At 44.4% G+C, this 27,019-nt stretch overlaps 1 protein-coding gene across 1 annotated transcript in view; it reads left to right on the forward strand.

Moving 5' to 3' along the window:
- The window catches only part of RHOJ (ras homolog family member J), a 75,981-nt gene extending 49,370 nt beyond the window's left edge, over positions 1–26,611 (forward strand). Inside the window, 4 exon segments of the mRNA XM_080923032.1 lie at positions 8,237–8,295; positions 16,826–16,990; positions 18,918–19,013; positions 24,835–26,611. Of these exon segments, the coding sequence (XP_080779158.1) occupies positions 8,237–8,295; positions 16,826–16,990; positions 18,918–19,013; positions 24,835–24,981 (467 nt within the window). The 3' untranslated portion in view covers positions 24,982–26,611.
- The last annotated feature ends 408 nt before the right edge of the window (positions 26,612–27,019 follow it).

Raw genomic sequence — 27,019 nt, forward strand, 5'->3', positions numbered from 1 at the left:
AGCCCACAGCCATCTGAACACCAGCTTCAAGAAATCTGATGGCTCTTCTTACCTCTGGGTACCTGCACACATGCACACATACAGGCATGCACACAAGCAAATAAAACAGGTTTTTAAAAAGACATCTCCACAGTGTGGAACTTCTTACCCCGAACATGAGTTATCTCAAAATTTCTTTTCCCTTTAAATATGTTGGCAAGGGCTATGCTACTTCTTCCCCGTGAGAACATCTTTCACACTATAGGACACTTTATAGTTTGTGTGTACTTGTACATATACCAATATGTGTGTGTGTGTGTGTGTGTGTGTGTGTGTGTGTATTATGAAAAGGTTATCCAACATATGTTGTAACTTTCTCTAAACCAGTACCTGACAGACTTTTATGATCCTTATAATGATTCTTTTAAAGCTCTTAAAGGAATATACTAGTTCTCTTTTATCACCACGGAAATGTTGACTGGGTGACTACTATTTGACAAGGAGAGAAGGGGGCTGTTCCCTCTGCGTCAGTCTGTGTCTTCATTGTATGCTAGACATGGTAAAAAGCATAACACCAGTGGAGCACCCGAAACATCTTAAGGTTTCCGTGTGAGGGGTCCATGTAGTATTCTGACAAGCTGCCGAGTGGTCAGGATCCTAGAGTATTCATGTTGCTGTAATACTAGCCTTAATGATAAGGGAAGTGGGTTCAGAGCAGAATCACTTACCAAGAGACCTGGATAACATTGCAGACCTACACCCTCAGAACGTTAAGGGGAATCAAACCGAGGGAGCTATGCTTTTAACTACTCCCCTCCGCACCCCGTGACTGCTATCAAAGCCAATGCTAGACTAGACCGTGCAGACCTAGAAGTCAGCTGTTTGCCCCATTGTGCCTCCGTAACAGCTGAGTTACGGTGAGCTTTCAGCAATCAATGCATGGCTCTGATAAAAGGGCAAACGCATATTTCTAAAGAGTCTCTCTGGACGGGGGCCTTACAAGAATGCACTCTAGCTTGTGGGCCACGGCCCCCATATACAGATTTTACCTATAAACTGGTCACCTCTTTCTAAAACCGCAGGTGATAATTCCTCTGCATTTTGAGGCTAACGTCAGGCTTTTCTGGCTCTATGGGAACCTCAGGGTACATGACCAGTGGTCCTGTCCTACTGGCAGAGATGTACCTGCCATGGTTGACTATCAAGCTTGGGGACCACTGTGAGCACAGATGCCACCCAAAGAAGCCAGGTTTCCATAGTATCCCTCTCAACAGGTAGACCAGCTACAGTGAGGGACAACAGATCGGTGACCCCATCCTGCCATTTAATGTCCAGTAAAGTTCATGGTGACCTTTTGGAAAATACCAAAGATGCCTCAGAGAACAGCTTTAGTTTGGATGGAGTTTGATGTACATTTCAGCCACTCAGACACAATGTATGTAGCAACATCCCCCAGATTTGCTAGCACCTAGACGTGAGAACAGTGTCTGGCCGTGGCTGAGGAGGTGGCTCAGTCAATAAGCACAGAGAACTAAGTTAGATACCTGAAACCTTCATTAAAATGCTGGGCATGTTGGTGCATGCTTTTAATCAAAACTCCTGAGGAGGCAGAGCCAAGCAGAGCCTGAGAGCTCAGTAGCCAATCCGCCTAGCCCACAGAGTGACATACTAGCCAGTGAGAGGCCCCTAGATGAACAACTCTTTAAAAACAACATTTGAGGTTTCTTCTGGCCTCCATACACATGTGCACACACCCAAATGCACACATGTGCACCTGCACACATGTGAACACACACATGCACACATAGGGGAAAACCAGATTTAAAAGAAGAAAGACAGAAACCCAAAAAGAAAGTAAGCGTGAAAAGAGGTTTAAGTTCCTGAGGGATAGGAAGGAGTCGGGGAAGCAGATTTTCCAGGCTTAGTGCGGAGTAAGTGTTCTACAACTTCCTTTCCAGCATCTCAGAGAAAGCTCCGGCAAAGGCGTGAATACAAGATTACAAACGCTTTTGATCAGTTATGGGCCAGAAAGAAATAAGAGAACATTAGGAAAAGTCAGCCGGGGACTGGTGACCAGGATCAGGCATGCTCTCACAGGGTATTACGAACACCTTTGCCTTTGCACTTTCTCTTGGGGCCATTGAAGAGGAAACACAGAAAGTGGAACCTGAAGACTGGGAAGATTAGATCGTCCCAAGTGACAGTACGGAAGCTGCCTGGGGACAGCTATAAGGATGGTGGGAAAGGCTCAGCACACAAATACTTAGGGGCTGGAACAGGAAGTAACAGAATCCAAAGAACACCGAGGACGGAAGGGTGAGGCCTAGCAAGACTGCCTAGTGGGGTGCGGCTGTCTGGATCTTTCTTTGGCGTGGCCTCACCCCCAGACTAAGTCAGCTCTCCCACTCCTCTTCTTCTCCTCCAGCCCATCTCCCTCTCCTTCTTCTTCAAATAAATCCCGACCAGGCAAATATTTTTCCTGAGCTTCCAGCACACACCCAGAACCAGCTCTTCCCGGGAAACCCCGTTCCCAGACTATGGCTCATTAAGAAGGTGTTGGCTCAGCCGCACCGCACCACAGTCTTGAAATCTTCAAATTTTTTACTTTGCTGATAGTTTTTGTTCTTCAAGTTTCCAATAAGAAAAAGGAAATAGAGGCTTAGGAAGGCTTTGGCTTTCTCGCGGTCAAGCGTTGTTTCCAGTGAGTCCGGAACTCCTCTTAGTTTTTAGTGTTTAAAATGCAGGAAAATTAGAAAAAGACTCAAGTGTATGCCGCATCCCTGGTCACAGCAGATGTTGCTAAAGGCAAAGAGAAACACAGCCAGGGCTAGACAATGCATGGCAGTGGTATTTTGCCCTGTTTGACTGGGATTCTGGTTATTTTAGGACTATATATACATACATACATACATATATATATATATATATATGCTTTTAATGGGAGAGGCAGGCATCATAACATGTATCTGTAACTTCAGAAGTGGCAGGAAAATCAGAAATTCAAGACCAGCCTGAACTACAGAGTGAGTTAAAGGGCATCCTCTGTCCCAAAGGATATGGGGGAGAAGGAAATGAGGACTGGAGAGAGGGAGCGGGGACGAGAAAGGGAAGCCCAGCTCTCTACTCAGAATCCTATCCCGGTGAGATCTCAGGCAGCCTGATGGGATTTCCCCTCGTGCACAAGCATCTTTTAAAGTGACCTTTGTTTCATACATGCAGCCTGATATTCCAGTAACAAGAGAGACCTTGACGAGGAAGGAAAGAAGCTGCTGAGGTGAGCTGGTGCAGACATCAGCTGTAGGCATACTCGAAGGGGCCCAGGCACTGTTAAGAGTCAGGCAGGCACTGGAAAGATGAAGCCACAAGGAAGGAATCTGCCACCACTTATATTAAGGAGAGCAGTATTTTTGTCTAGATCCATACTAACTGAATATTTCTAGTGGATGTTTTTGATGCCTCTGAATTTGCACCTTAATAAAATGGACACACACACTTAGGAGGCTTGGGGTAGGTGTCAAATTTCTCAAGCAACCTTTGGTGGGGGACAGGGGTGTTTTGTTTTATTTTTGAGCCAAGGTCTTGCTGTGTAGGACAGGTTAGCTTTGAACTCTTGACCCTCCTGCCTCATCAGCTCATAAATCTTCGGCGTGAGCAGAGAACCACATGTGCACATCTCTTAATGTTCTGTTCCTTGGTAGGGTCTAAAAACAAGGGCTTCTTTCTCCAAACTAGCACTCCTGTGGTGCTAACCACCACACCACACAGTCAGGCTTTAGCCTACCACTGAGAGAGCATACACCAGACAAGAGTGATGTGGGTAGTGCTGGTCACACACTGGTAACTGACAGGCGCAGGGTTTCCCTCTAAAGGACCTGACGTTGTCACTGTTAGAATCTATAGGGCTCACCTTGTTTCATCACACTGGACTTCAGAAAACCACTTTGAATCTCTGAGACAGCTACCACCCAACAAAGAACCCAGTTCTTCAGTCCACTGGAGGCTACACTGAGGTCCTGAGAGCTTATGTGGTTGCAAATGAGCTAGCTTTAAGATGTTAAAATGTTGTGGGAATGAGGCCTGAGTCCTGCCTGGGCTATTTTCTCTCTGGGTAAAAGTTAATGATACTCAAGAGAGCAAACTTGTATCCTGGCTTACACGCCTCAAGAAATTAACCACTCCAATTCACCCCAGAATCAACAGAAGGAAACAGCAATTAATGAGTTTGAGGGAAAGTCTTCATTTTACCTACTTAACAGGTCATGGACATCTTTTCACACTTTCTTGGGAGAACCATCAAAGCTATTAACAGGTCATTTAAGTTCAGAAACCAACTCTAAAAGCTCCCAGAATTGGAAGGCAATCTGGGGAGATAGCCTAGACATGGCCTTCCTGGCAATGTGTAGTCAGGGTTCAGCCAGGGAAGATCTAGCCACAACCTTGCACAACGCCAAGGATCCTCCTCTCCGTGAGTGGACCCTGTGCTGAGTTCCTGTTCTGAGTATTCAGCATCCACTTCCTGTGTCAGAACATGTGCTGGGTATGGGCCTCTGTCCTCAGTGGGAACATGAAAAAGATTTGAACAGTTATCATCTAGGGTAGAAAGTAACTAGTGGCCCACAGTGAAGATCCCACCCTGTGACAGTTCATATGCATGGTGTGGTCAGGAAGGAAGACTGACCCCTGTCCTCAGAACAGGCACTGGTTAGGTCCTTCAGCATCTACTGTGAAATACGGCAGATGTTTTCTCCTTCCATGTCCTCCTCACAAACACTCTATGATTCCATTTTTAAAAACCACTTTTATTACATTTATTTAGGGGAGAGGAGGGGTATGCCACAGCACACACACAGAGGTTAGAAGAAAACCTGTGGTAGCCAGTTCTCTCTTTCTACCATGGGGACCCCTATTTTTAACAGAAAAGAAACACAGAATGTAGGTACTTGATAGTGTCCCCAAGGCTGCTCTAACGATGAAAAGTGACAGAAGGAGTCAAAGGCAGAGCAGTCTGGGATGAACAACCCTGCTGTGACCTCATTTCGTGGATGATTCGCACTTGGTGGTGGGACCTTCCTTCCATGGAGTTGTGACTAATTCCTTGCCAAGCTGCAGAGCCTCATGGGACACAGGTTGGCAAGCAGTAAGAAAGACATCCGATGCTGGTCCGGGACTCACAGAGCCGTGTACAGCAAGCAGATACTGACCTCTGCCTCTGCTATCCCTTGCTGTCCTCCAGCAGAAACAGGAAAGAGGGGCTAAAGTGACTCAAAAATAAGGACACCAGCCCTAAAAGCCCTGCTGTTAGCATCTCTCCAGCTGTGCTTGAAGAGCAACACTGAAAATCCACCACCCACATTTCCATGCCAACAACTGTCTCCTCCCCTACACATTCCACTTAACGCAGGGAAGCTCTCTTCATTCTTTCTCTTTCTGCTTCCTTAGCCGAAGGACTTTCAGAGCCTGACAAAGCCTTTAGAATAAGGTTGATGGGGGAGCCACGACAGCCTGGGAAACACGGGGCCATCCATACAGACATCTCCACCAGAAAGCCTTCTCTGACCAAATGCTAGCGCAGTGTGTGAATGCATGCATAACTCGGCCCAGCTCTCTGCATTGCCCTGTGCATGCTACACTGCTATACTTTTTACTTGCTCTGCATTTGCTGTTTCCAACACTGAGTCCAGGGTGGGGGCAGGATAAATACTCTCCAATCCTGGCTTAATGGTCCTTGCTCACACTTATCTCAGGCCTGGTGGAACTCCCTAGAGTCCCAGCTGCCAAGGAGAAAAGAAGGGGACTGAGGGGAATAACTGTTCTCTAAAAAGAGAGGGTGGGGTGAGAGCTGGGCTTCCAGGACTCTAGTGACAAAGGTCACAGCCATTGCTTAGGAATATTTGCAGCATTCAGTATGGCCTCTGGGATGGCTCCGCTTGCCTCCTATTGGTCCTAAGCCTGTGGGTCACAGAACAGTGCACAGGATCTCATGAGCAGCAGCAGCCCTGACCTCCATGTACCCAGCTCACTGGAGGCAGGAAATTCCATGTTGTAATAACTGGATTTCTTCCATTCATTCTTGACCCATGACTAGGTAAGCAACTGGTCATTAAAGAACCCATTTAGGCGGGTTTTGGCGGCAGCAGCCCAGGCTCCCTCTGCCAATGTGCGCAAAGAACTCTGGGCACCTCCACTTCCCTTGCTAAGCCTGGTTTATGGACAGAAGTAAAAATAGTGAAATGCCCCACCCCTGCCCATCATTTATCATTGCAGTGAGGATTTCATTGAGCTGAGTCTGGTGTTTAAAAACACATGTTTGGAAGCGCAGCTGGCTGCGGTCACTTTATCAAACCAAACATGTGTAGATCTGCGTGGATTAGAAAAACAGCCCCCACTGTCTGTGGAGGCTGGGCCGTTAAAACAAGTGCTTCTCAAAAAAAAAAAAAAAAAAAAAAAAAAAAAAAAAAAAAAAAAAGGCCTTAAGACCCATGGCTCCAGGTACAAATGCAACAGAAGATAGCATTTTCTGGCATCAGTGAGAGGAAAGGACTTTGATCCAGCGAAGGGTTGCTTTCCCAGTGTAGGGGAATGCCAAGGTGCTGAGGGGGGAGGAGGTTGGGAGAGGGAGCACCTTCATGGAGGCCATAGGAGGGACAGGAGGAATGGTATTGGCAGAAAGGGGATAGATAACACCTGAAATGTAAGTGCAGAGAATAGCCAATAAAAAAAGAAAAGAAAAAAAAAAGAAATTGTTAAAAGTCACAAAACTTTATTAAATTGTATATGTGCTAAGACGAATTTGAACAGACTCTAAAATTTTAGAAAATGTATTTAAAACTTTTGATAGAAAATTTTTAAATTATTTGCTTACTATATCACATGATAAATTATAATAATTCTGCCACACACACACACACACACACACAGAGAGAGAGAGAGAGAGAGAGAGAGAGAGAACGTACATGATGCCAATCAACCTGAAAATAAATCAAAGTAAAAGTCAGCACCAAGTCAGCAACCCCGTGCCAGCTAAGGAGTGTGCCTGACACATTAGAGCTTCAGGTCCCATCTCTCTACCTGTCCTGCACAGCCTACGGCAGAGAAGACCAAACCCACTTTTACTTTGTCATTAGTTGTTTTCTAATCAACTGGGGGAGGGGTGTTCATGCATATTTGATCCACTATTTCCCAGGAGAGATTTTGGGGCTCCTGGAAGTTTAACCTTGCTCTTCCCACTCACCAAGAGAACCATATCCCTCCTGCATGCAATCTGGTCCCTCTCGGTTTCGCAGCAACTTGAGACTTTATGTCATTCCCAGATGTGTGCAGAGCGGCTGGTGTGCCCATATTACTCCTTGCTTTGGGTACAATTGCTTGGCATGGCATCAGGCCTGCTGGGTAAATCTAACCCTGGAGTTATGTGAGGCTACATACCTAAAACCGCATGCCCAGACACCACCTGGGTTTTATTAGTATCTCAAAGTCAGATAAAAACACCTCTCTCTCTCTCTCTCTCTCTCTCTGTGTGTGTGTGTGTGTGTGTGTGTGTGTGTGTGTGTGTGGTGTAGTGCAGCATATGTGTAGGTACATGGACATGCAGATGCATGTGTGTACCAGTGCCTATGTGTGTAGCAGAGACCAGAGGTTGATGTCTGTGTCTTCCTTGAATGACCCTCAGAGTATTTTACTAAAGCTGATACTCACCAGTCAGCTTGGCTGGCTGTCCAGTGAGCTCCAGAGATCTGCCTGTCTCTGTCCCTTCCCTGTAACTATGCAGGTTCTCACAATGATGTTTGGCCTTTTTACATGATTGCTGGGGATCCAAAGTCAAGTTGTTATGTTTGCACAGTAGGCACTTTACCAACAGAGCCGTCTCCTCAGCCCCAAGAACACAGAAATTTCTAATGCTTTCTTACCCGATTCTGTATCCTGAAAGGTAGCCCAAAGCAAAGATAGTGATAACCTAACCAGAAAGGGACCTAGCATCCTTTCCTTCAGGAGCTTCATATTGCAGAGGCAGTAAAGGTCACCAGACAGCCCACAGAGTACAGGAAATAGTCATCTCCATTGAGACATTTGGAAGTGGCTCAGACCATCTGCTGTCACTGCAGCCCAAGGTTCTCTTTCATTTGGAAACTGTGCTGTCAATGTGGTTTAGAACATACACCAGTGAGACATATGCTCGTCCTCCCTGCCCAGAGAGGCGCTGGCATGACACATTCTACTGACTGACACCTGGGCTTACTTCTCCTCTCTTCTCCCCTAGTGACCGTGACAGTGGGAGGCAAGCAGCACTTGCTTGGACTGTACGACACTGCAGGACAGGTATGTGCTCACTGTCTTGTCTCATTAAGGGATGAGGAAGGGGATGTAGGAAAAAAACGGTCCATTTGGCTCATCATTCAGAAGTTAGCAAGGTAGGCTCAATCTGATCATTTGGAGCCCATATATTTTTCTACGAAAATGACAACCAAATGTACATTCTTGCATAAATGTATATATTCATATATTATATAAACATATATGTATATATTTATATATTATATACATATACATAAATATATGTTCATGCTATATATTAATTTTAATTTTAAATATTTTGTTGCATATTCTAGCCAAGAGCTTCAATTGCCTCTATTCCAAACCTATTCCACATCCAAGATGTTCAAATCTATTTTACAAATTGTAATTTTACCCTTTTTTCCCCTTGCTATTTACTTCGCCTATCTTTTATTTGATTTACTAGTGAACCGTGAATAAGTTCAAAAAGAGATGGGGGTGGATAAGACAGATTAAGCACTGAAAGGAAAGCAAGGGTCTGGATATGTTCCAGCGAGGAAGGTCAACCCCAAACCACTGGAAACTAAAGTCTCTAAGATTCCCAGACAGTCTTATTCTGTCACAAGTATTTCTCTGGGTTTGAGAATGGAAGGACGAGGACTTGAATCATGTGATTCAAGTGAACCTGCAGGTGGTTGTCACGGGTAAAAGCATCTGGTAACTGTCTTTTCCTGCACCTCACACGGGGCTGTGGACAACATCCAGTGTTAGAAGTTTGCCGGGTGGAGGAGGGGATGTGGATGAGCCATGGATGGCTGTGGCCTAATTTCTTGGATAGAGCATGTTACCATATGTCTTGAATCATTTATTTAGGTCAAATCAGCGGGTTGTTCAGTCAGTCCAAATTTATACAGCTTAAGTCCTTTGGCGTGAGTATTTGACTGTGGCATTTCCCACTGTGAGTTCCTTGGTAATTGTTAAGAGCTATGCAGTTGTCAAGGCCTTTTCTCACAATTATCTAGAGATATATCATTTTGCTCAACTTGAAAGCTCTCTACTAGAAAATAAATAAATAGAAAAATTTTAAGGTTTTTCAATGTGCATTTGTAAGGACCACTGACAAGTGTATATGAGACATCAAAGCTGGTGTTTCCCATCCAGGACAGGGAGTCTGGATGCTCTCGCTCAGACCCAAGGCTTCTTCCCAGGTCCCTCCAGCTTCATGGCCAGATGGCTGTTTGGAAAAAAAAAAACACTATCATAATTAGGGGAAGTGTGACCTCTCCCATCAATGTCAAAAAAAACAGAAACAATACTAGGGAAAACATGTCCCTGTAGCTACTCAAGGGGAAAAATCGATTTGGTCCTCTGATACAAGGGAGTATAGCTCCTGCCAGAAAAGATCTCAGCAAACAGGATACACGGATGTGAGAGCTGAAATTGCCTGCTCTAACTCAATCGTGGAATCAGCAGGGTGTCACCATTCCTTACAACCTCGCAATGTGTAGAGTGCATGCAATCCAGTTTGCAAAGCCCAACACAACAAGGATTCTTTCATACTCTTGAAACCGCTCTGCCCTCCTTGCCTTCCGAGAAAACTCTGGAAGTCTGTGTCCATTCAGTTCTTCCACAGGCTCCTGTAGTAACCCACGGCAGGTGTTGGGTTCTATGCATCAGCTGCCCCAAGAACAATATCCCTTGATCTCTATTTCATTTCACATCCAATAAAACCATTTAAAAGCTCTTGTAGAGTTGAGTTATTATTTCCCATTACTCTGTCCTTTAAATATAGAGTTAAAAAAAAAAAAAAAAACACTCGTGTAAGAGTGGAAGTGGTGATATATTGGGAAAATACCTTTAAACTTGAAACTGAAGCATGCAGGCTGACCCCGGCCTCTGACATGGGGTGAGAAATGCTGAGAGATATAATAACAAATAGGTTCAACTAGTTCTTCAACTTAATTCTCACCTTAATGCCTTTTTCCACGTATTTTGAAGTCTCTGGATAGACATCGTTCACGTAGGAGCACAAAGCCATGAAGCATGGAGAAAGGAAATAAGAACATATCAGAAGGTTCCTTCTGGGCCTCTGGCTCTATGATTAAGGACGTTGAAAGATAATTTTCAAGAAATTCTGAAAGAATTGGAGTAATTAATCAAAGGAGTTTGAGTCGAGACCCAAGGGAGCCCATTCAGCAGTGAAAGGTTTTGAATGCAGGGGTAAGCACATTACAATAAACCATCATTCCTGTTCTCAAACAATAATTCTCAAACTTGAGCATGGGACCAGAACCCCCCAGAGCTTGTTAAAATCCGGCCACAGGGCCCCGCCCCACAGTTTTCAATTCTACAAGTCCAGATGGGCCCCAAGAATTTGGGCTTATGAATAGGTTTCCATTGCTGCTACCCTGAATAGCACACGTTGAGAGCCTCAATCTTGGGACTTGTCACTAAAGTGCTGTGGCTCAGATTAACAGTGGATCTTCCCACCTCAAAAGATCCAGATTATAGAAAGATCTTCCCACTCCAAAGGATTTAATTAAGAAAAATCCTTCCCAGGTGAACCTAGGAAGTTAATTCCGGATGTAGTCAAGTTGACAACCAAGAATAGCCATCATATAAGGTTTGTCCCAAAAGTTCCAGTCCCTACTCTAAATAGTACCGAGTAGCCTTCAACAGCACTCAAATCACAAGGACTGCCTACAACTACTTAAAAATTACTCATTGGGTCTGTCACTGAATAAGTCAGAACAGACGGGTAGACAAACGTACAATGGAAACACGTTTTTAACTGCAGCTATCAAGTTCTATCTAACCTGAATAATTAGATTTCCTTACATGAATAACCCAAAGAGGTGTGCCCATACCTTTGTCCTGAGCTAATGGGGGGACGGGACATTGAGAACAACTCAAGAAGCAAATGTAATTTGAAAGATCGGGTGAGGGGAAGTTGTTATTCCCCACCCTCAAAAGCAACCCTGAGCAACCGTTTAACCGGCCTCCTTCCACCATTCGGCCTTCAACATGGTGGCTGTAGACTTAGCCTGGACACTCTCCTCTCCATTTGGCAGCTCAGCCAAGCTTTTGCTAAGGACGGTTTCTAATGAGGCCATGGAAATGCTACCACCACTTGGGAGCTGGCTTTCTCCCCACACTCCAGAGACAAACTATCATTTAGGCCTTGGATGGAGCACTTTGAAGGAAAAAAAAAATCTTCAGAATTCAGTTGGATGGAATTTCAAACACTGAAGTGTTGGTAGTGCACACCTGTAATCCCAGAACTCAGGAAGCAGAGGCAGATGGATCTCTCTGAATGCGATGCCAGCCTGGTCTACAGAGCAAGTTTTCCAGGATACCCAGGGCTACTCGGAGAAAATCCTGTCTCAAAATTAATTAATTAATTAATTAATTAATTTAAAAAATCAGACGAGGTCAGTAAGGGATTTTCCCCTCAGATCACCCAGCAGACAACAGGACATTCCTCCAGCTTAATCTACAATCCACTCATGTCAGGCTCACCTGTATGGCTCACGCTCCTTGTTAATGAACGACAGTTTCTCTCAAAGTGGTTCCCGTGCTCAGATCTCTGGCTCAGCTACAGGAAGAGACTCGGAGTTCCCGCTGGCCTGTTTGGCTCCTGCCATGAGAAACATACAATGGAAAGCGTGACACCAGAGTAACGAGGATTGAGCCTATCCTGAGTGCTCGTGGCCCGGGGAAAAAAATAGCGTGTGAGCGGGGTTTCCCAGGCCAATGTTCAGGGCCAGGTGTCCTCTGGACAGCAGATGCAGCGGATCAGCCAAGGTGGTGAGGCATCTTACCCTCTTGTCCTTGGACCCTCACCCAAACAAATGATCATGAGAAACCACACTCTGGGTAGTTGTATCTCAAAGACAGCAAGCACTAGCAGAAATAGCAATTAGCATCGCTGCCAGAATGAACGACTGTCTCCTGGTGTCAGGAGCAAGGAGCAGCCTTCTCTGCTAGTCACCTAAGCAGGCCCCAGTTTCTCATCAGAGTAAGCCTATGTTCCCTGCACATGCGCCCCTCTAGACATAAGGTGGCTTGCATTGTGTGAGGGTTGGATGGTTTCTCTCACTGCCAAACCATAGCCCAGAGCAGCTTAGCTGCCACCAGTGACTTTGGGAGCAGGAAGACCTCCTGGCTCAGGACTGCGACCACAGAGCTTCACTAAGACCAGATATGTGAAGCTCTTCTTTCCCCACAAGGCCTTCTTCTTCAGCCGCAAGTGAGCGGGCCAGAGGGAACTACAGCTGGGGCCCATTAATGACAACCCCAGGTCCACTTGGAAGCACACAAGACTTTCTCTTCTGCTATTGGCTGAGCTAACAGGGCCATCTGGAGCACAGGGTCTGGCGTCAACACTTCATGGAAAGTTTGCCTAAAACCTCGGATTAAATGTTTTTCTCTCAATAAGCAACTCAACCTTTCTCACCGCACGTATCTCAGTGTGGTTTCTTGGAGTGCGCTGTTTGGAGGATGCTGCCCACGTGATAAGCTGCCGGTAAAGGTAACTAAGGCCCCTTTCTTACCTTTCCCAAGAGTAGCAAAAACAAAGATGAAGGACATTGACTAAAGGATGCAATCACAGTTCACAAACATTCGGATCTCATTACTACTTAGCATTCAGAAAAGTGAATTTCAGAGTCATCCCTGATATTCAACGGGGATAGGGGACAGGGTTCCAAGACCCACAGCTGTTGCTGACTTTAGATGTAGGATGGACCCTTTCACTCTAACATTTAAGTGCTTACTGTATTCAAAGCGTCAATCCAAGGAGTCACAAATTAAAGCATCGTGTTCTCACAACCAGAAGATCATTTTACACTTAAAAGATAAAGAAATTGAGACGAGAAAGCAGAAACTGAGGCGAGAAAGCTACGAGAACTCGAAAACTACACCGAAGTAGTAGTGACAGGCTGCGAGGTAGGGATTTGAATCCAGAGAATTTGTCTCCACCCCTCATGCTCTTGGGCAACATCCTGAGCTCCGGGCCTTGTCCTGCTTTCCGAGATTAGGATTTAGGGGAGAATATGGAAAACAGAGCTGGTGCCAACAACCTGGGATAAATGTCAGGACGCTCCAAAGCAAAAGAAGCAGAATTCTACTCCCAGCCTCTTGGAGCAGGGGGCTAGAACACAGCACTGCTTTCCTTACAACACAGACAGCAGCTTCCGGGCACTTCCCAGACATGCGCATTCTAGGATTCGCGCCAGACCCGCTGCTGAGTATAAACCCACAGTGCAATGAGTTCCTGCGGATCCAAAACTCAAGGAGAGCTAATGGCTCCAATGCTCCAGCACTGTACCTTTGTGATGAACCTGCTCATGGGCATATTTAGGGCCATAGTAATTGACCAGTGTGTGCTGAGAGTTTCCACAGTGCCCACACACGATAGCCCCATGTCTACCTCTGTGTGTGAAGTACTCAAAAACCTAATTTTCTAATCTCTAAGCCTAGCCCAAGTCCCCTTGTGTCCATCTTGGCCCTCCAAACCACTACCTAGTGGCTTTTATGAGTTAGCACACCGTCTCTTCAAAAGGCACACAGGCGTCTGCTGCCCACAGTCATTTGCAGCATCCGAAGGTGCCTCGGTGCCAGCAGGACCACTTAGCCCTTCCTCACAGCTGATCCATACATCTTCACATGGGACCATAATCTACAATCCAAGCGTGCTTCGCCTCAAAACTCATTCAAGCCATCAGCGGGTACGAATTCAAATGCCCAATCTCTTGGTATCATGAAGCCCTTGGCGTCACCAAGTCCTTTTTTATTAATTCCGAATTTCTGCCATGCTTCTTAGCCACAGCCACAACCAAGGTTACCACCAAACTCCTGTCTGCCAGGCACAAACCTTCATTGAAGGTAATTTTTTCTCTACAGTCCTGATGAAATCTTTCGGATGTCTGATTTTGAGAGCTGCAAGGTTGATGGTTTGAAAAAGGGGGTATGGTCACCTGAGACCCTGAAACTGCTATAAGCTGACTGAAGCATGTGGGGCTCAGACCCCCATGAGCTTAATTAAGCCTTAGACATCTGGGTCTAAAGAGCTCTCAAGACATACTCGAGCTGCTGGTCTGAGGACCATCCTTTGGAAGTTGGTGTAAGAATTTGGGTGTAAAGGATTGTCTGGAGTTGACATTGGAATTTTCCAATGAGGTCAGATAAACACTCTGTCTTACGAGAGTAACTAAAAGAGGCAGGAAACTCAGTTCACATACGTGGAACTGGTTTGTGTATTTTCAGTCTCATTCCCTGACTTGATGCCCAGTTCTGAATCGCCTTACACAGTTCATGCGGCAGCGTTGACAGAGCCACAAGTCCAGTAAGTAATCAGTTCCTTTAAGTAGATTTACACAACAGGATTAAGTCCTGCAGCAAAGACATCTAGAATCTGGACCTTGAGACCAGCAGCTGACACCACCAGGCATCTCTGCACCGGGGCCTGAGCCACTTTGCCAGAAGAGCAAATGAGCCCACCGCTCACCTCCCCAACTCCCTATCACCTAAGCAGCACTTCTTCAGTGGCATTCAGACCACCAGATGGGCTCCTCCCTCCCAGACTAATCTGGTTTGGTTTTGGTGTTAGAGGGAGCAGAAGCATTGTGGTTTTAAATATACAGTGTCTGCTGCCATCTTGTGGTAATCTGGAGCCAATGCCCTCTGTGAAACAGACAATGCACCCCTGCAGTAATGTATTCCTAGATAGCCACGTTTAAAAAGAAAAAAAGAAAAGTAATCTGGCATCTAAACTCACACAGGCTTTGATATTCAATAACTCGGTAGCACTGATCCATTACAGACATCTCTAACTTGGCCTCCTTTTCTGTGGAACAAGAAGGCTGATAGCAGGCAGCATCTGTCTAGTGCTTCTGCGAGAACTCCAGATGATACACACACTTCTTGTAATGGCGCCTGGTCCTTGGTAATGACCCCCAGACTTGAGCTTTAGTGCTGAGGATGATGATGCTACACACAAATCTGCCTGCTCCACTCCAGGCTCCACCTGACCAGTCAGTACAGGACTCTTCACATTCAATTTTATTTTATCATTTTATCTATGGGTGTTTGTCTACATGCTTGTCTGTGTACCGCCTACATGCCTGCGCCCCGGAGGGCAGAAGAGGGCCCTGGAGTTACAGACCACTGGGAGCTGTCATGTTAGTTCTGGTTTCCAAATCCAGGTTCTCTGGGAGAGCAACCTAAACACTAAATAAGCCATCTTTCCAGTCCCTAAATCCTGCTTTTTACAGGGAATCATCTTTTTTCATAAAATTGCTTGCTATGGACAGGATGTAGGTAGAGAATGAGAAAACCAATCAAACTAAGCCTAGAGCCATTTGGGACAATCTGATTTGAAGAATGAAATGTCAGAGTAACAGGTGGTGCCCAAGGTCCCCTCACTCGAGGATCTCAGCATGTCACAGTCTTCTAAAAGTTCTTCATGTGGCCCTGATGAAAGAAAGTGACTGTAGTAAAAGCCCACAGAAAAGACGAGGGCTTATCAACAGGCCTGGTCTTGCAAGGGTTTCCCTGTAATCACAGTGAGGTGGGCAAGACCAAGGGGCTTTACAACATGTGTGTATATGTATAATGTATGTATTGACACATCTAAGTGTGTGATGTATATAAAGCATTTGGTCGCACATATAAGAGGAAATGTCTGAGCACATGTTACTGTTGCATTGTATTGTATTGTATTGGCTATGTTACTAAATTCTATGAAAACATACAATGACTATTAAATGACCTAAAACTCCTTGGCAACCAAACATCTGGCTTTTAACTTGCCACACTCTGGCACTGGGATACATTTAGGAACAAGTCCCAAACATATTTCTTCAACAGAGGTATCTCATTTGGCAACAAGACTTGCTTTGTAGTTTATCTTACTCTGTGTTCAATTTGAAAACAATGTTTAATTGTTGAAGAGACTCATGGGTCAAGGACCCACTAATTTAAATACATGTTCCAGCCAGTGCAACTCCACTGTCCCGGGAGACCTATGTTCTTCCCTGTTAATTGTACTGTCTATGTGGGTGAGTTTCTGAGGACACAGAAGCAGAGTAAACTGGTTGGTACCCAGGGCAAGAAGGGGCAGGAAATGGGAAAATATCAGTCAATGCGCAAATTTACCATTAGGCAGGATGGATGATTCTAGAAGCTACCATTCACATACAGCTGGTAGGAAGGTGTGGTTATGTTATTGTTATGTGTTGGGAGAAGATTTTAGGTGTTGTCATCATTAAGAATCAGTAACTCTGTGAGGAGATGGGTTTGCTAACCACCCCCCAACTGTGGTATAACAAAACATGGTGACTAGACCTTAAATTAGTATACAGTTAGTTATAGAGGAGGAATGAGTGGGTAGACTCCAACTTACCTCAATAAAGCTGTTTAGTTTAGTTTAGTTTAGTTTTTATTAAGTTGATTTGAAGTGGGCAACTTGCGATCAGCTTAGCAGCTGCGACAGTGGCTTCTCCCTGTCTGAGTCCCAAGAAGACACACAGAATTCTCTGCACGCAACCTGGGTTAATTCTCTGTTCTTCCACAGGAGGACTACAACCAGCTGCGGCCGCTCTCTTACCCCAACACCGACGTGTTTCTCATCTGCTTCTCGGTTGTAAACCCTGCCTCTTACCACAACGTCCAGGAGGAGTGGGTCCCAGAACTGAAAGACTGCATGCCCCACGTGCCTTACGTGCTCATTGGGACACAGGTTAGAATGAGGGTGATGGAGGGGTGGGAGAGGCTGTGTGAAAGAAAGGTGAACCCTGTATTCTATCAAACACCATGGCAGATTCTCAGCTATGTCACATCGGTGAGGAGAAGTTCTGAAGGTTCACAACGGTCCAGTTGGAAATGTTATAGGGTTATATAATGTGTAGGAGAAAGTTTTGAGCTGGCCTTTAAAATTAAGCTCACAGCTTGTTATTTTTTAAAAATAACAATATAATTATTCAACAGATACTCTTCCCAGCCCTGAATGGAGTAATGAAGCAAAGGCATCAACTGGACATGCTATTTGATTTTTTTTTTAGGCTAGACAATTGTAATGCAGCCAAATAAGTGTGTGGGTCCAAATGACCCTAGATTTGGACAGGGTCTACTTGACAGCTTGATACTTGATACACATGCCAGGCCTCCTTGATGGCGCTGCTGGAGCAGAAAGAAAGTCTCTGCTCTGTATTTCTAAAACTCCTTAGACACGCAGGTATTAGGAATGTTAAAACACACATAATTAAGATTAACACGTATAAACTGTCAAGGCCTCAAGTGTTTGAAAGCTGATAAAGTTCCTCAGCTTAAATCGCCATCAATAAGCCTCCTGATGGTTGAGGATTGTCTGAACTAGTCATAGTTCAAATGGCTATAGTTCTTGGCTGTTTTAAAATCTGCAGTAGTGACTCAGTCTCAGGACCATACTTCGGCTGTGGGGTTTTCTATCTGCTTCCTACAGATAGACTTCTTTTGATTTCTTATTTTGAATCCCATTTGACAAAGAGAAAAAATTTTTTAAACTACAAATGAAAGAAAGATGCTCTCTAAAAGTAACACGGGCAGGTGAGGGTTATATGTGTTCACTTAGATACAGTGTAGATCTCGTTTATCCACATGACTGATTACAAGTCATATTTCTGCCCAGAACAATAACTATTTGTCTAAATGAAGGGTTTTTTCTACCTTCAGTTGCAAATGTATGCCTGTCCATTACAAGAGACCTAGATCCTACTGCCAAATTATGTAACTGGCCATTCAAAGTCTTTATTGTGACTCGAGTCTGTTTAGAATAGTCTCTACATCAAATGATTAAGAAAACTAGAAAAACAAATGGAAACATGAAACTATGACTTTTCATAAGCATTCCTCTAATTGATGGAATCCTGGCATGTCCATACCAACTGCCTGCAGGAAGCAAGCCCTGTGTTCCCACAGACACACTAACATTTGAAAGCAACCACAGCATTTAGTAAAGTGTCCAATCCTTTACCTGCTGCCCTCAAAACTGCTCCCCCTTGAGAGATATTCTGCTGCCTCACTAGAAGAACCCTTTGGCCTTTCCTCACTGGGACTCCCCTCCTAGGCCTCCCTGGCCATTTGTTACCTGTTGAAAAAGTCTCACAGGTAGCAGATCTCCAACCCTTTGAAGGCCAGGGATAATGGGTCCAAAGCCACAACTAATAATATATAATGAGTAATATGAGTTACAGTCAAATGAGTAATCACCAAAACGTACCCATGACATTGGAGAATGTTCTCAGCAGCCAGGTTAACTGCTTTGAGCCACCCTGCAACATGGAAGCACTTGGAAGGCAGAGGCAAGTGGATCTCTGTGAGTTAGAGGCTATCCTGGTCTACATAGTGAGTTCCAGAACAACCAGAGCTATACAGAGAAACCCTGTCTCAAACAATAAGAGAGGGGGAGGGGGAGAGGGGAGCGGGAAGGGGAGGAAAAGGGAGTGTGGGAGAGAGGGGAAGAGGGATCACTTTAGCCTCTCAAACATAACATGGGTGTGTATACATTGTTTCCTTGGAGAAAATCCAGCAACATCAGAGAGGTTAAAATGGAAGAGAGCACTATATTATATTCTTCACTTAAAAATAACTGATAGTATCTGAAAATAGTTAACTTATCTTTGTTCCAGATTGATCTCCGAGATGACCCCAAAACCTTGGCACGCCTGCTGTACATGAAGGAGAAGCCCCTGACCTATGAGCATGGGGTGAAGCTCGCCAAAGCGGTATGGTCACATTTGAACTGAGCGTTTAGGGTGGGTGAGCTACGCAGGAGTTTGCCTTAAACTGCAACGTGCCTCGAATCTTTATGTTACACTTCTTCCTTGTTCTACACAAACTAGTAGGAGCCATTTTGGAGAGTGTTCCTGTCAGCCGGCACTTTCTGTCTTTCATTAAGAAACTTCAAGAGTTTCAACAGCTAAGCACTTAACCATTTTGCCCCATTGATGTGTAGATCATGGACATGCCACGTTTAGCATGAATTAATGGTAATTGTTAGATGTACATCCCTGTTTCTTATCCGTGTGACCTATCTAAATGAGCCCACATGAGACGTTTTGTGATTGTTTTTTTCCGGGTAGAGAAGTGGATTTGAAATCTGGCAGGGTTCTTTGTCTAATCCTTCTCTTCCTATAATGAATGCCACTTCGTCTGGGCAGCATTACAAATCACATATGGAAAGATAATCTAAGTGGCTGTCTGACAGAGCGAAGCTGGAATTACCTTCTCTGACCATGCTTCACTTCTGAGAGTCGGCCATAAACAGTGATCTTGCTACAAAAGTGCTTCAAAATGTATTTGCCAGACGCCAAAGCTCTGCTTCCCCACTGTCACCCCGATGTGAACAGAGCAGCCACTACTATGTGCAGAAGGAGACTCAAGGGCCATGGTCTCTAATCTGAATCTATTTCCTCCTTGATCTAGTCAATCAACCCAAGCAGGGGAGTTTAAATTTTATTACTTTCTAAGTAATTAACCCTGCAAAATATATGACCCCAAGCACTTAGTCACCTTCTCCAAACCAGTAAAGAATACTATTAACTACAAATTACTCTTTAGCAAAAGATAGATAGATATAAGATAGACGATTGATAGATAAATAGATAGAAGATAGATAGATAGATATACACATAGATAGATGATAGGTAGGTAGGTATGTAGATAGATAGATAGAAGATAGATAGATAGATATAGATGGATGGATAGATAGATGATAGATAGATAGATAGATAGATAGATAGATAGATAGATAGATAGATAGATATAGATGGATGGATAGATAGATAATAGATGATAGATAGATAGATAGATAGATAGATAGATAGATAGATAGATAGATAGATAGATAGACAGACAGACAGACAGACAGACAGACAGACATATTTGAATCCATCTATGTGCACGCTGGGCACTGAACTCATCATTCCCACACTCCAGCCATGCGTGTGGCCCCTGGGAAAATGAGTGTATCTGTGGGTCTCCTCCCATGTCCAACCTCAGATGCTCTCACTAACATTCATGTTAATGTGTGTAACTGTATGTGGCTCCTAGCAGGAAGGCCCAGTGCTTCTGCAGTAGCCTGCTCTGTGTTCCTTGCCTCCAGATCTGTTCCTGCCTTCACCCCATGCTCCCTAGCCTCACTCCAAGTTTGGGGAGTTGCTTTTTGGTTTTGTTTTTCCTCTGTAATAACAAGTCACCCCAAAGCCCCCAGTTTCATTTTAGCTTTATTTTAAGGACAGTGGCTGGGCTCCCCGCTTGATTCCCTTCTGCCCTCCTCTCCTAACTGTTCTCTGGTTTACAATCATGTTGAGCATATGAAGTCCAATCTAGAAGAAAACCAAATGAGATTTTTTTAAACTGGTTTCGTGATGATTCATGTAATTCACAAAGATGGTTTTAGGTTCCTGAGTCTTTGAGCCCTCTGTCAGATACTTCATTATAATAGTACATCTACACGGTGATGAGCTGACCCCGGGCATGGCATGGGCTTCCTCACAGTTAATCCTGGAAGCACCCCCTGTGGTATGTGTATTCTTGTCAAAACTCTCCTAGAGGGAAATGAGGTTTATAGAGGTGAGCAGCAGAGAGAGGTCCTGAGAGGATTCTCTGGACCACAGTGCTCTTTGCCTCCTTCCTAGAGACTACAAACAAACTCTTCAGTTTAGGACAGCTTTTCTCAAAGACTTCTGGGAACAGCAGAGCAGAGTCATTCCATCCCCTGATTTGAGAGATGGATGCATCCTTATCTCTGCAAGTTAGAACCAGTTCCTGGACCTGTAAATGCATTGGCAAAAGTCTTCCTTCCTTGGTTCCTGTGGCACCGTGGTGAACTAACATACCATACACTCGGCCCTACAGACAATTCCTCTCGGCCTGCTTGCCCTCAGACTTGTCTGCAGCTGGGAAGACATTTGTCTCTGTTCCTTCTAGTTACTGGTTTTTTTGTTTGTGTTTTTAGTATATGCTCATGTACCCCGGGTTGGCCTTGAACTCTACATGTACCTGAGGATACCCTTGATCCTTTTGCTTCTACCTGTTGCTGGTTTGTTTCAGCAGATGTGATTTTATACAGAGAGGGGATCAAAGTCTAGGCTTTGTCCATGGCAAGAATGCTGCCCGAAGGGCTCCTGTCCCCAACCCTTCTCTCACTGCTGTGCTTCTTCAGTGCACCCCACCCCAGTCAAAGGAAGGGAATGGTTTTAGCTTGCCCACTTGGTTTGACCCGCTGCAAGTTGGCTTGTTTTCATCTCTTCCCCTCAGATCTCATCTGTCCTGTACCACAGTGTCATGTTTCCCAGAACTGGGAACAATGCACCTTAAGTATTGGAAGAAAGTATCAGAGAGGTGTTCCATGGCCAGCCTCAATCTCTCCTTTGTTTTGTTTTACTTCCTTGAAAGGTGTCAGTTTGGTCAAGCTTGCTGCAGATTGCACACATGTGTGTCTAAATGAGAAGTCTCTGAGCTTTTGCAGATGGGTCCTAAATACTCATCTGGGTAGGTCATTTAGCTCCAAGGACCAGGGAAGGGAACTGCTGTAAACAAGAAGGGTCGTGTTTCCTTGACACAATGTTCCATTTCGACCTTTGGTGACCCTAATGAATTTTTTGAGCATTCTTTTTAATATGTCTGTGCCCTTTCCCTGAACCACGACAAACTCTCCTTTCTGACCCCCTGAGCACGTGGAGCGTGGCATAACAATCATCTCACAACTGGGCTCTGTGTCTCACATGCACGCTCCAAATCACACCCAAAATCCCTTGGCTACTTTTCCTGGAACTATCAGCCCACCACAATGTCAGGTTAACCTCCTCACACAACAAGGCCTTTATGGACTGTGTCATTATCTTTCCCCATGTCAGAATTCAAAGAGACAAGTTTGGGCTCCTCCTGTCCCATTCAGAGGCTCGGGCAGACAGGCTAATTTGCTAAAGCACTGTCAGTTGGCAGCTCTGTGGGGAGGAAGGGAGCAAGTCCCACTCATCCCTCAGGGTCCCAGAGTGAATGAACGGCAGTCAGCCAAACTCCTGAGATTTACAGAATCAGTGTGGGGCTTTGGAATCATTAGTGAGAAGTTTGTCCAAATGCAATAGTCCACATCACTTTGTAAGGTTTCCCCTCCCCCCATAACTGACAGAGTCATCACATTACAACCAGATACATTCAGTTAGTCCTTTACTGGCTGTGATTTTTATATATGGGTATATCAACTTCCAAGGAGGAGGATGACATTTTATGTCATTGTTAGAGGAAAAATCTCTACCCCCCCCTTCCCCTCTCTCTCTCATATCCTGTTTTTAATAAGTTTTTGAAGTTTTTTTTTTCCCAAATCTAAAAGCCAAACTATTATCAAAACAAAATCCATTGAGTGGGATTTCATCATACACCGAGGGCTTCAATTCCCATTGGCTTATAAAATAGCCATTTTTGCCAGAAAAGAACCTACCAATAAAAGTACATGCTGTCTATTGGAAGAATTTTGAAATAAATTTCTGGACCTGACCAAAACAATTTTACTTCATACTGAATCTTCATCTCTGTGACCTTCAGAACAATCCCATCCAGTGACTCTTACCTTTGCCAACTTGTTACTGGACTAAGTGTAGGGTCATGGAATAAGAAAACAATACATCTCAAGGACTGGGGGATGAATTGTCAGGCACGAGTACTTGCTATACAAACATAAGGATCTGAGTTCAAATCCCCAACACCCACACAGAAGCCAGTAACCCTAGCATCAGGGCAGAGACAGGCAGATCCCAGGAGTTCAATAGTCAACCAGTGTAATCAAAGCAGCAAGCTCCAGGTTCAGGGAGATCCTGCCTAGAGGAAACAGGGCAGAGAGTGTTGGAACAGGACGCCTGATATCTTCCTCTGACCTCCTCCTCTCTCTCTCTCTCTCTCTCTCTCTCACACACACACACACACACACACACACACACAAACTTGCACATACATGCATATACACACTCTCTCATACATGCACATACATACATTCTGACACACATATATACATTCATTCACACACTCTCTCTCACACACACACATATATACATTAACACACCTACAAACATTCACATACACAATCATATACATACTCACACACTCACACACACACACACACACATATACACATTCACATACTCTCACACTCATATATACATCCACACATTCACACACACACACACACACACCTCAAGAGACAAAGATTTTAAATGTAATTCCCTCTCCTTCTGGTTGAATGCTCATTTTGCCTTGCCTGGGCTGCATCCTTTCTTGTGTAAGCTAAACCACAAGTTTTTCTTCATTCCAGATTATACAAGCTTCCTGGTGACAGACGAATGCATCTGACATCTGCATCCCAACTGACTCACAGAATGTTTCTTTCAATTGTACAGATTAAATGAAACTCTAAATCTCTGTATAGAAAATGAGTCCACCATGAATTTTTGGAAGCTTAGGAGACCATCCATCCTAGTGGCACAGCAATCACGCCGCTTTGTCCTGGTCCTCCAGCACCCCTGTGTGCCAACCACAAACTCCCATCTGTAATACCTCATGCTTCTGCCTCCCTGTTTCCACAGCCATTCATCTGCCATAATTTCCAGATCCAATACCCAGCCAACCTCTTCTTCATTGGATCTGCTTTTGTCAAAGTTAGTTTCAAACTGGAGCGTGGAAAGGGGAGTGTTTCTCCAGATGGCCTTAATATTCAGAGGCCCTCAGCACATAGTTGGCTCATGGGAGCTTGTGAGACAAAACACTCAGGTCTCCCTCTCTACCAAAGCCGAGTACAGCTTTCCTGGCCAGTGATTTTCTTAATGAAAACCAACAGTTTCTGGCCTGAAATTCTACATTTCTCTTGAAATTTTTTAATTCTCATATAACCCATAGTATGAAATCATTTTTTTTTCATCTTCAAAGAGTTGGAAAGATGGCTCAGTAGTTAAAAGCACTGGCTGCTCTTCCAAAGAATCTGGGTTTGATTCCCAGCACCCACATAACACACAACTGTCTGTTCCAGAGGATCTGATGCCCTCTTCTGGCTTTAATTGGCACTGCATGCACATGGTGTGCAGATAAACCGGATCGTTCTCATTACCAATAACAATAATAATCTGTTTTTAACAATTAGCAATTGTTATGATAATTCAAAATAGAACACTAACCCAGTAAAAAATACATATCACTTAACTATTAAAAATATACAGAGATGGAAGGTGTCTCTATTAATGAATGTCTTCTGTGATTTTTATTTCTTCATGTTTTATTGTCTTAATTTAAATTTTGTTTTCAGGGTTTATTGATATTAGCAATAATAGTGGATTATATCATGTTGCCAAGAGATACATACCAATCAAAAATAATTTACGATGGCAGCTTCTTAGCTGCTCTTTAGGTCCAGCGACACTGCCTTATCCCACACAGAAGAGCCTCTTCACTTGAATGTCGCTGCCACATTCCACATAGAAATGAAAGGACACTGGAAACAGGCTGTCTGGCAAGTCAGAGGGTTGATACTCACGACTTTCTCTCTTTGTGTTTTAGATCGGAGCACAGTGCTACTTGGAATGTTCCGCACTGACTCAGAAGGGTCTCAAAGCGGTTTTTGATGAAGCCATTCTCACCATTTTCCACCCCAAGAAAAAAAAGAAAAGCTGCGTAGGGTGCCACCGCTGCTGTGCAATTATCTGAAGTTGCCTGAGACCCAACTCCCCGCCGTGCAAGGGTATAGAGATCAGCCGGTCTCTGAGACCCAACTCTAGCCAAAAAGGAGGGCGTGGCCAGAAAGGAATTCCTGCATCCCAAAGCCTGCCCTGTGCTCTTCCAGTTTTCCAGCTCAGCATCCTGTAAGCCACTGCCACAGCCCCAAGCCAGCCAGACCATCCACGCTGCGCATGGCGAATGCAGAGGCACATTCAGACCATAGGCTGGTGAGGGTGGAAGCCGAGTGAAGATCCGTCCGCTATTTCACATCTTCTCTCTCCCTGTTATGAACCAACCGGAAGTCAGGACCGGAAAACCAAATACTCTGTCCTGCACTAGTGGCCTTAGTTCATGTCTCCACCAAACTTGGGAATATAACGCCAAAACTTTTTTTCTGAGTCTTTTACCCAAGCATCTTAACGCTCATTTCTGTTGCAGTTCCCTGATGTCCGATCACTTGAGCCTTACAAAACCACATCAAAATAATTGAAAGACAAGCTGGATTGTGTTCATGGTAGCTGACAGTGGGTCTCTGCCGGTGTTCTTAGAGCCGTCACGTACCTCTGCATGCCGAAGTACAACAACAACAACAACAACAACAACCTTTATAAACTTACAGACCTCTAATGTTTTTAACCTCTTTAAAAGAAAACATCATGTGAATTATTACAGCTCCCCAAGTTTGGCCAAAGATCATCCTACAAATGTTTCAGGTGATTTGAACTGTCATCCAAACCAAAAATAGAGTGTCGTGGAAGAAACCGTTTTCTACTTCTTACCTAAATTGGTCAGGACAATGATATGACAAAGCCGTCTTCCCAATGCGGGAGAGAGGGCCTGACCCGCCCAGTTCACACGATGTCTTCCCTCTCTTTCTGTTCACATTTTCTCCTGTGCCCAGATCCCTGGTCATAGCCTGACCAAAAAAGAAAAGTGATTTACGAACACCTAACATTTAAAAAATATACAGGAGCTCCAGAATCCCTCAGGGTCAAAGTGCCTCAACTTTTTTCCTTGCTTTAGGTGAAAGCGCTGCTCAGCTTAGCTCCATATAAGCTTCCATTAAGGACAGTTTCTAGTCTCAGCTAGTATGAGATCATTGCCCCTCTCTTTCCTTAACACCTTCTCCCAAATGTCTATGGAGACTGGCTTAAGTGGAGAAGCCCATCCTCCACAGACATCTGGGAGGTGTCTAGCTCTGAGCAGGACAAGCTCCTGGTGAGGAATCCTGCACCTGATAGGACATTTCCAAACAGCCAGGGACTTGCCATGTTTTAATTAAAGGCTGTGATGGGCTCTGGTTAGCTTTATTTGCTTACAAATGCCCTGGAATTGTCCAGGGAAGCTGATTTGTCTTTTTGGGTCTTTTTACTTTGTTATATCAGTAAATCATATCTTAGCAATAAGAAATTATTTTACTTTTTCTAGATTGAAGCTCCTTCTGTTGGGGAAAAAAAACTCAATCTTTCTAGTCTTCTCTGCTCTTAGAAGAACCACAGAAGAAAATGTATGGTATGCGTCTTCTTAAGTCCTTCCATGACACCTCTTCAGTGTTTGGGGGAGGTTTGGTTGTTTGTCTGTTGTTTAGAATTTCTGAAATATATTTTTGCTTCTTCTACATGTTAGTACTGTTTTTTTTTTCTCTCCCATATGATGGCTAAAAAAATTTCTGAAGCACACATATACATGCATGCACAAACATACATGCACAAACTCTCTCTCCCTCTCTCTCTCTCTCTCTCAAATGAAACTTGAGTTCTGTAAGCCAAAGCTTGACATTTAGAAAAACAATGACTGCCTTCATTCATGGAAATAAATGTGCATGAGCCATAATGCTGTGGGTACCACACATACTTCATACACCGTGATGGGTGCCTGGTTCTGTAACAGTGTTGGCACTATGAGCCAGTTTTGCTACAATATGGAATAGTACATCATGCTAGAGGGCTGCTTCTCACTTCTTATTGTTGTGGGGGAAACTGAAAGCATATGTTGGCTCCACCAAGGAGAATATGCCAAATGTGTG

The sequence above is a fragment of the Micromys minutus genome (assembly GCF_963924665.1).
Source record: "Micromys minutus genome assembly, chromosome: 1".
In the NCBI taxonomy this organism is placed as follows: domain Eukaryota; kingdom Metazoa; phylum Chordata; class Mammalia; order Rodentia; family Muridae; genus Micromys; species Micromys minutus.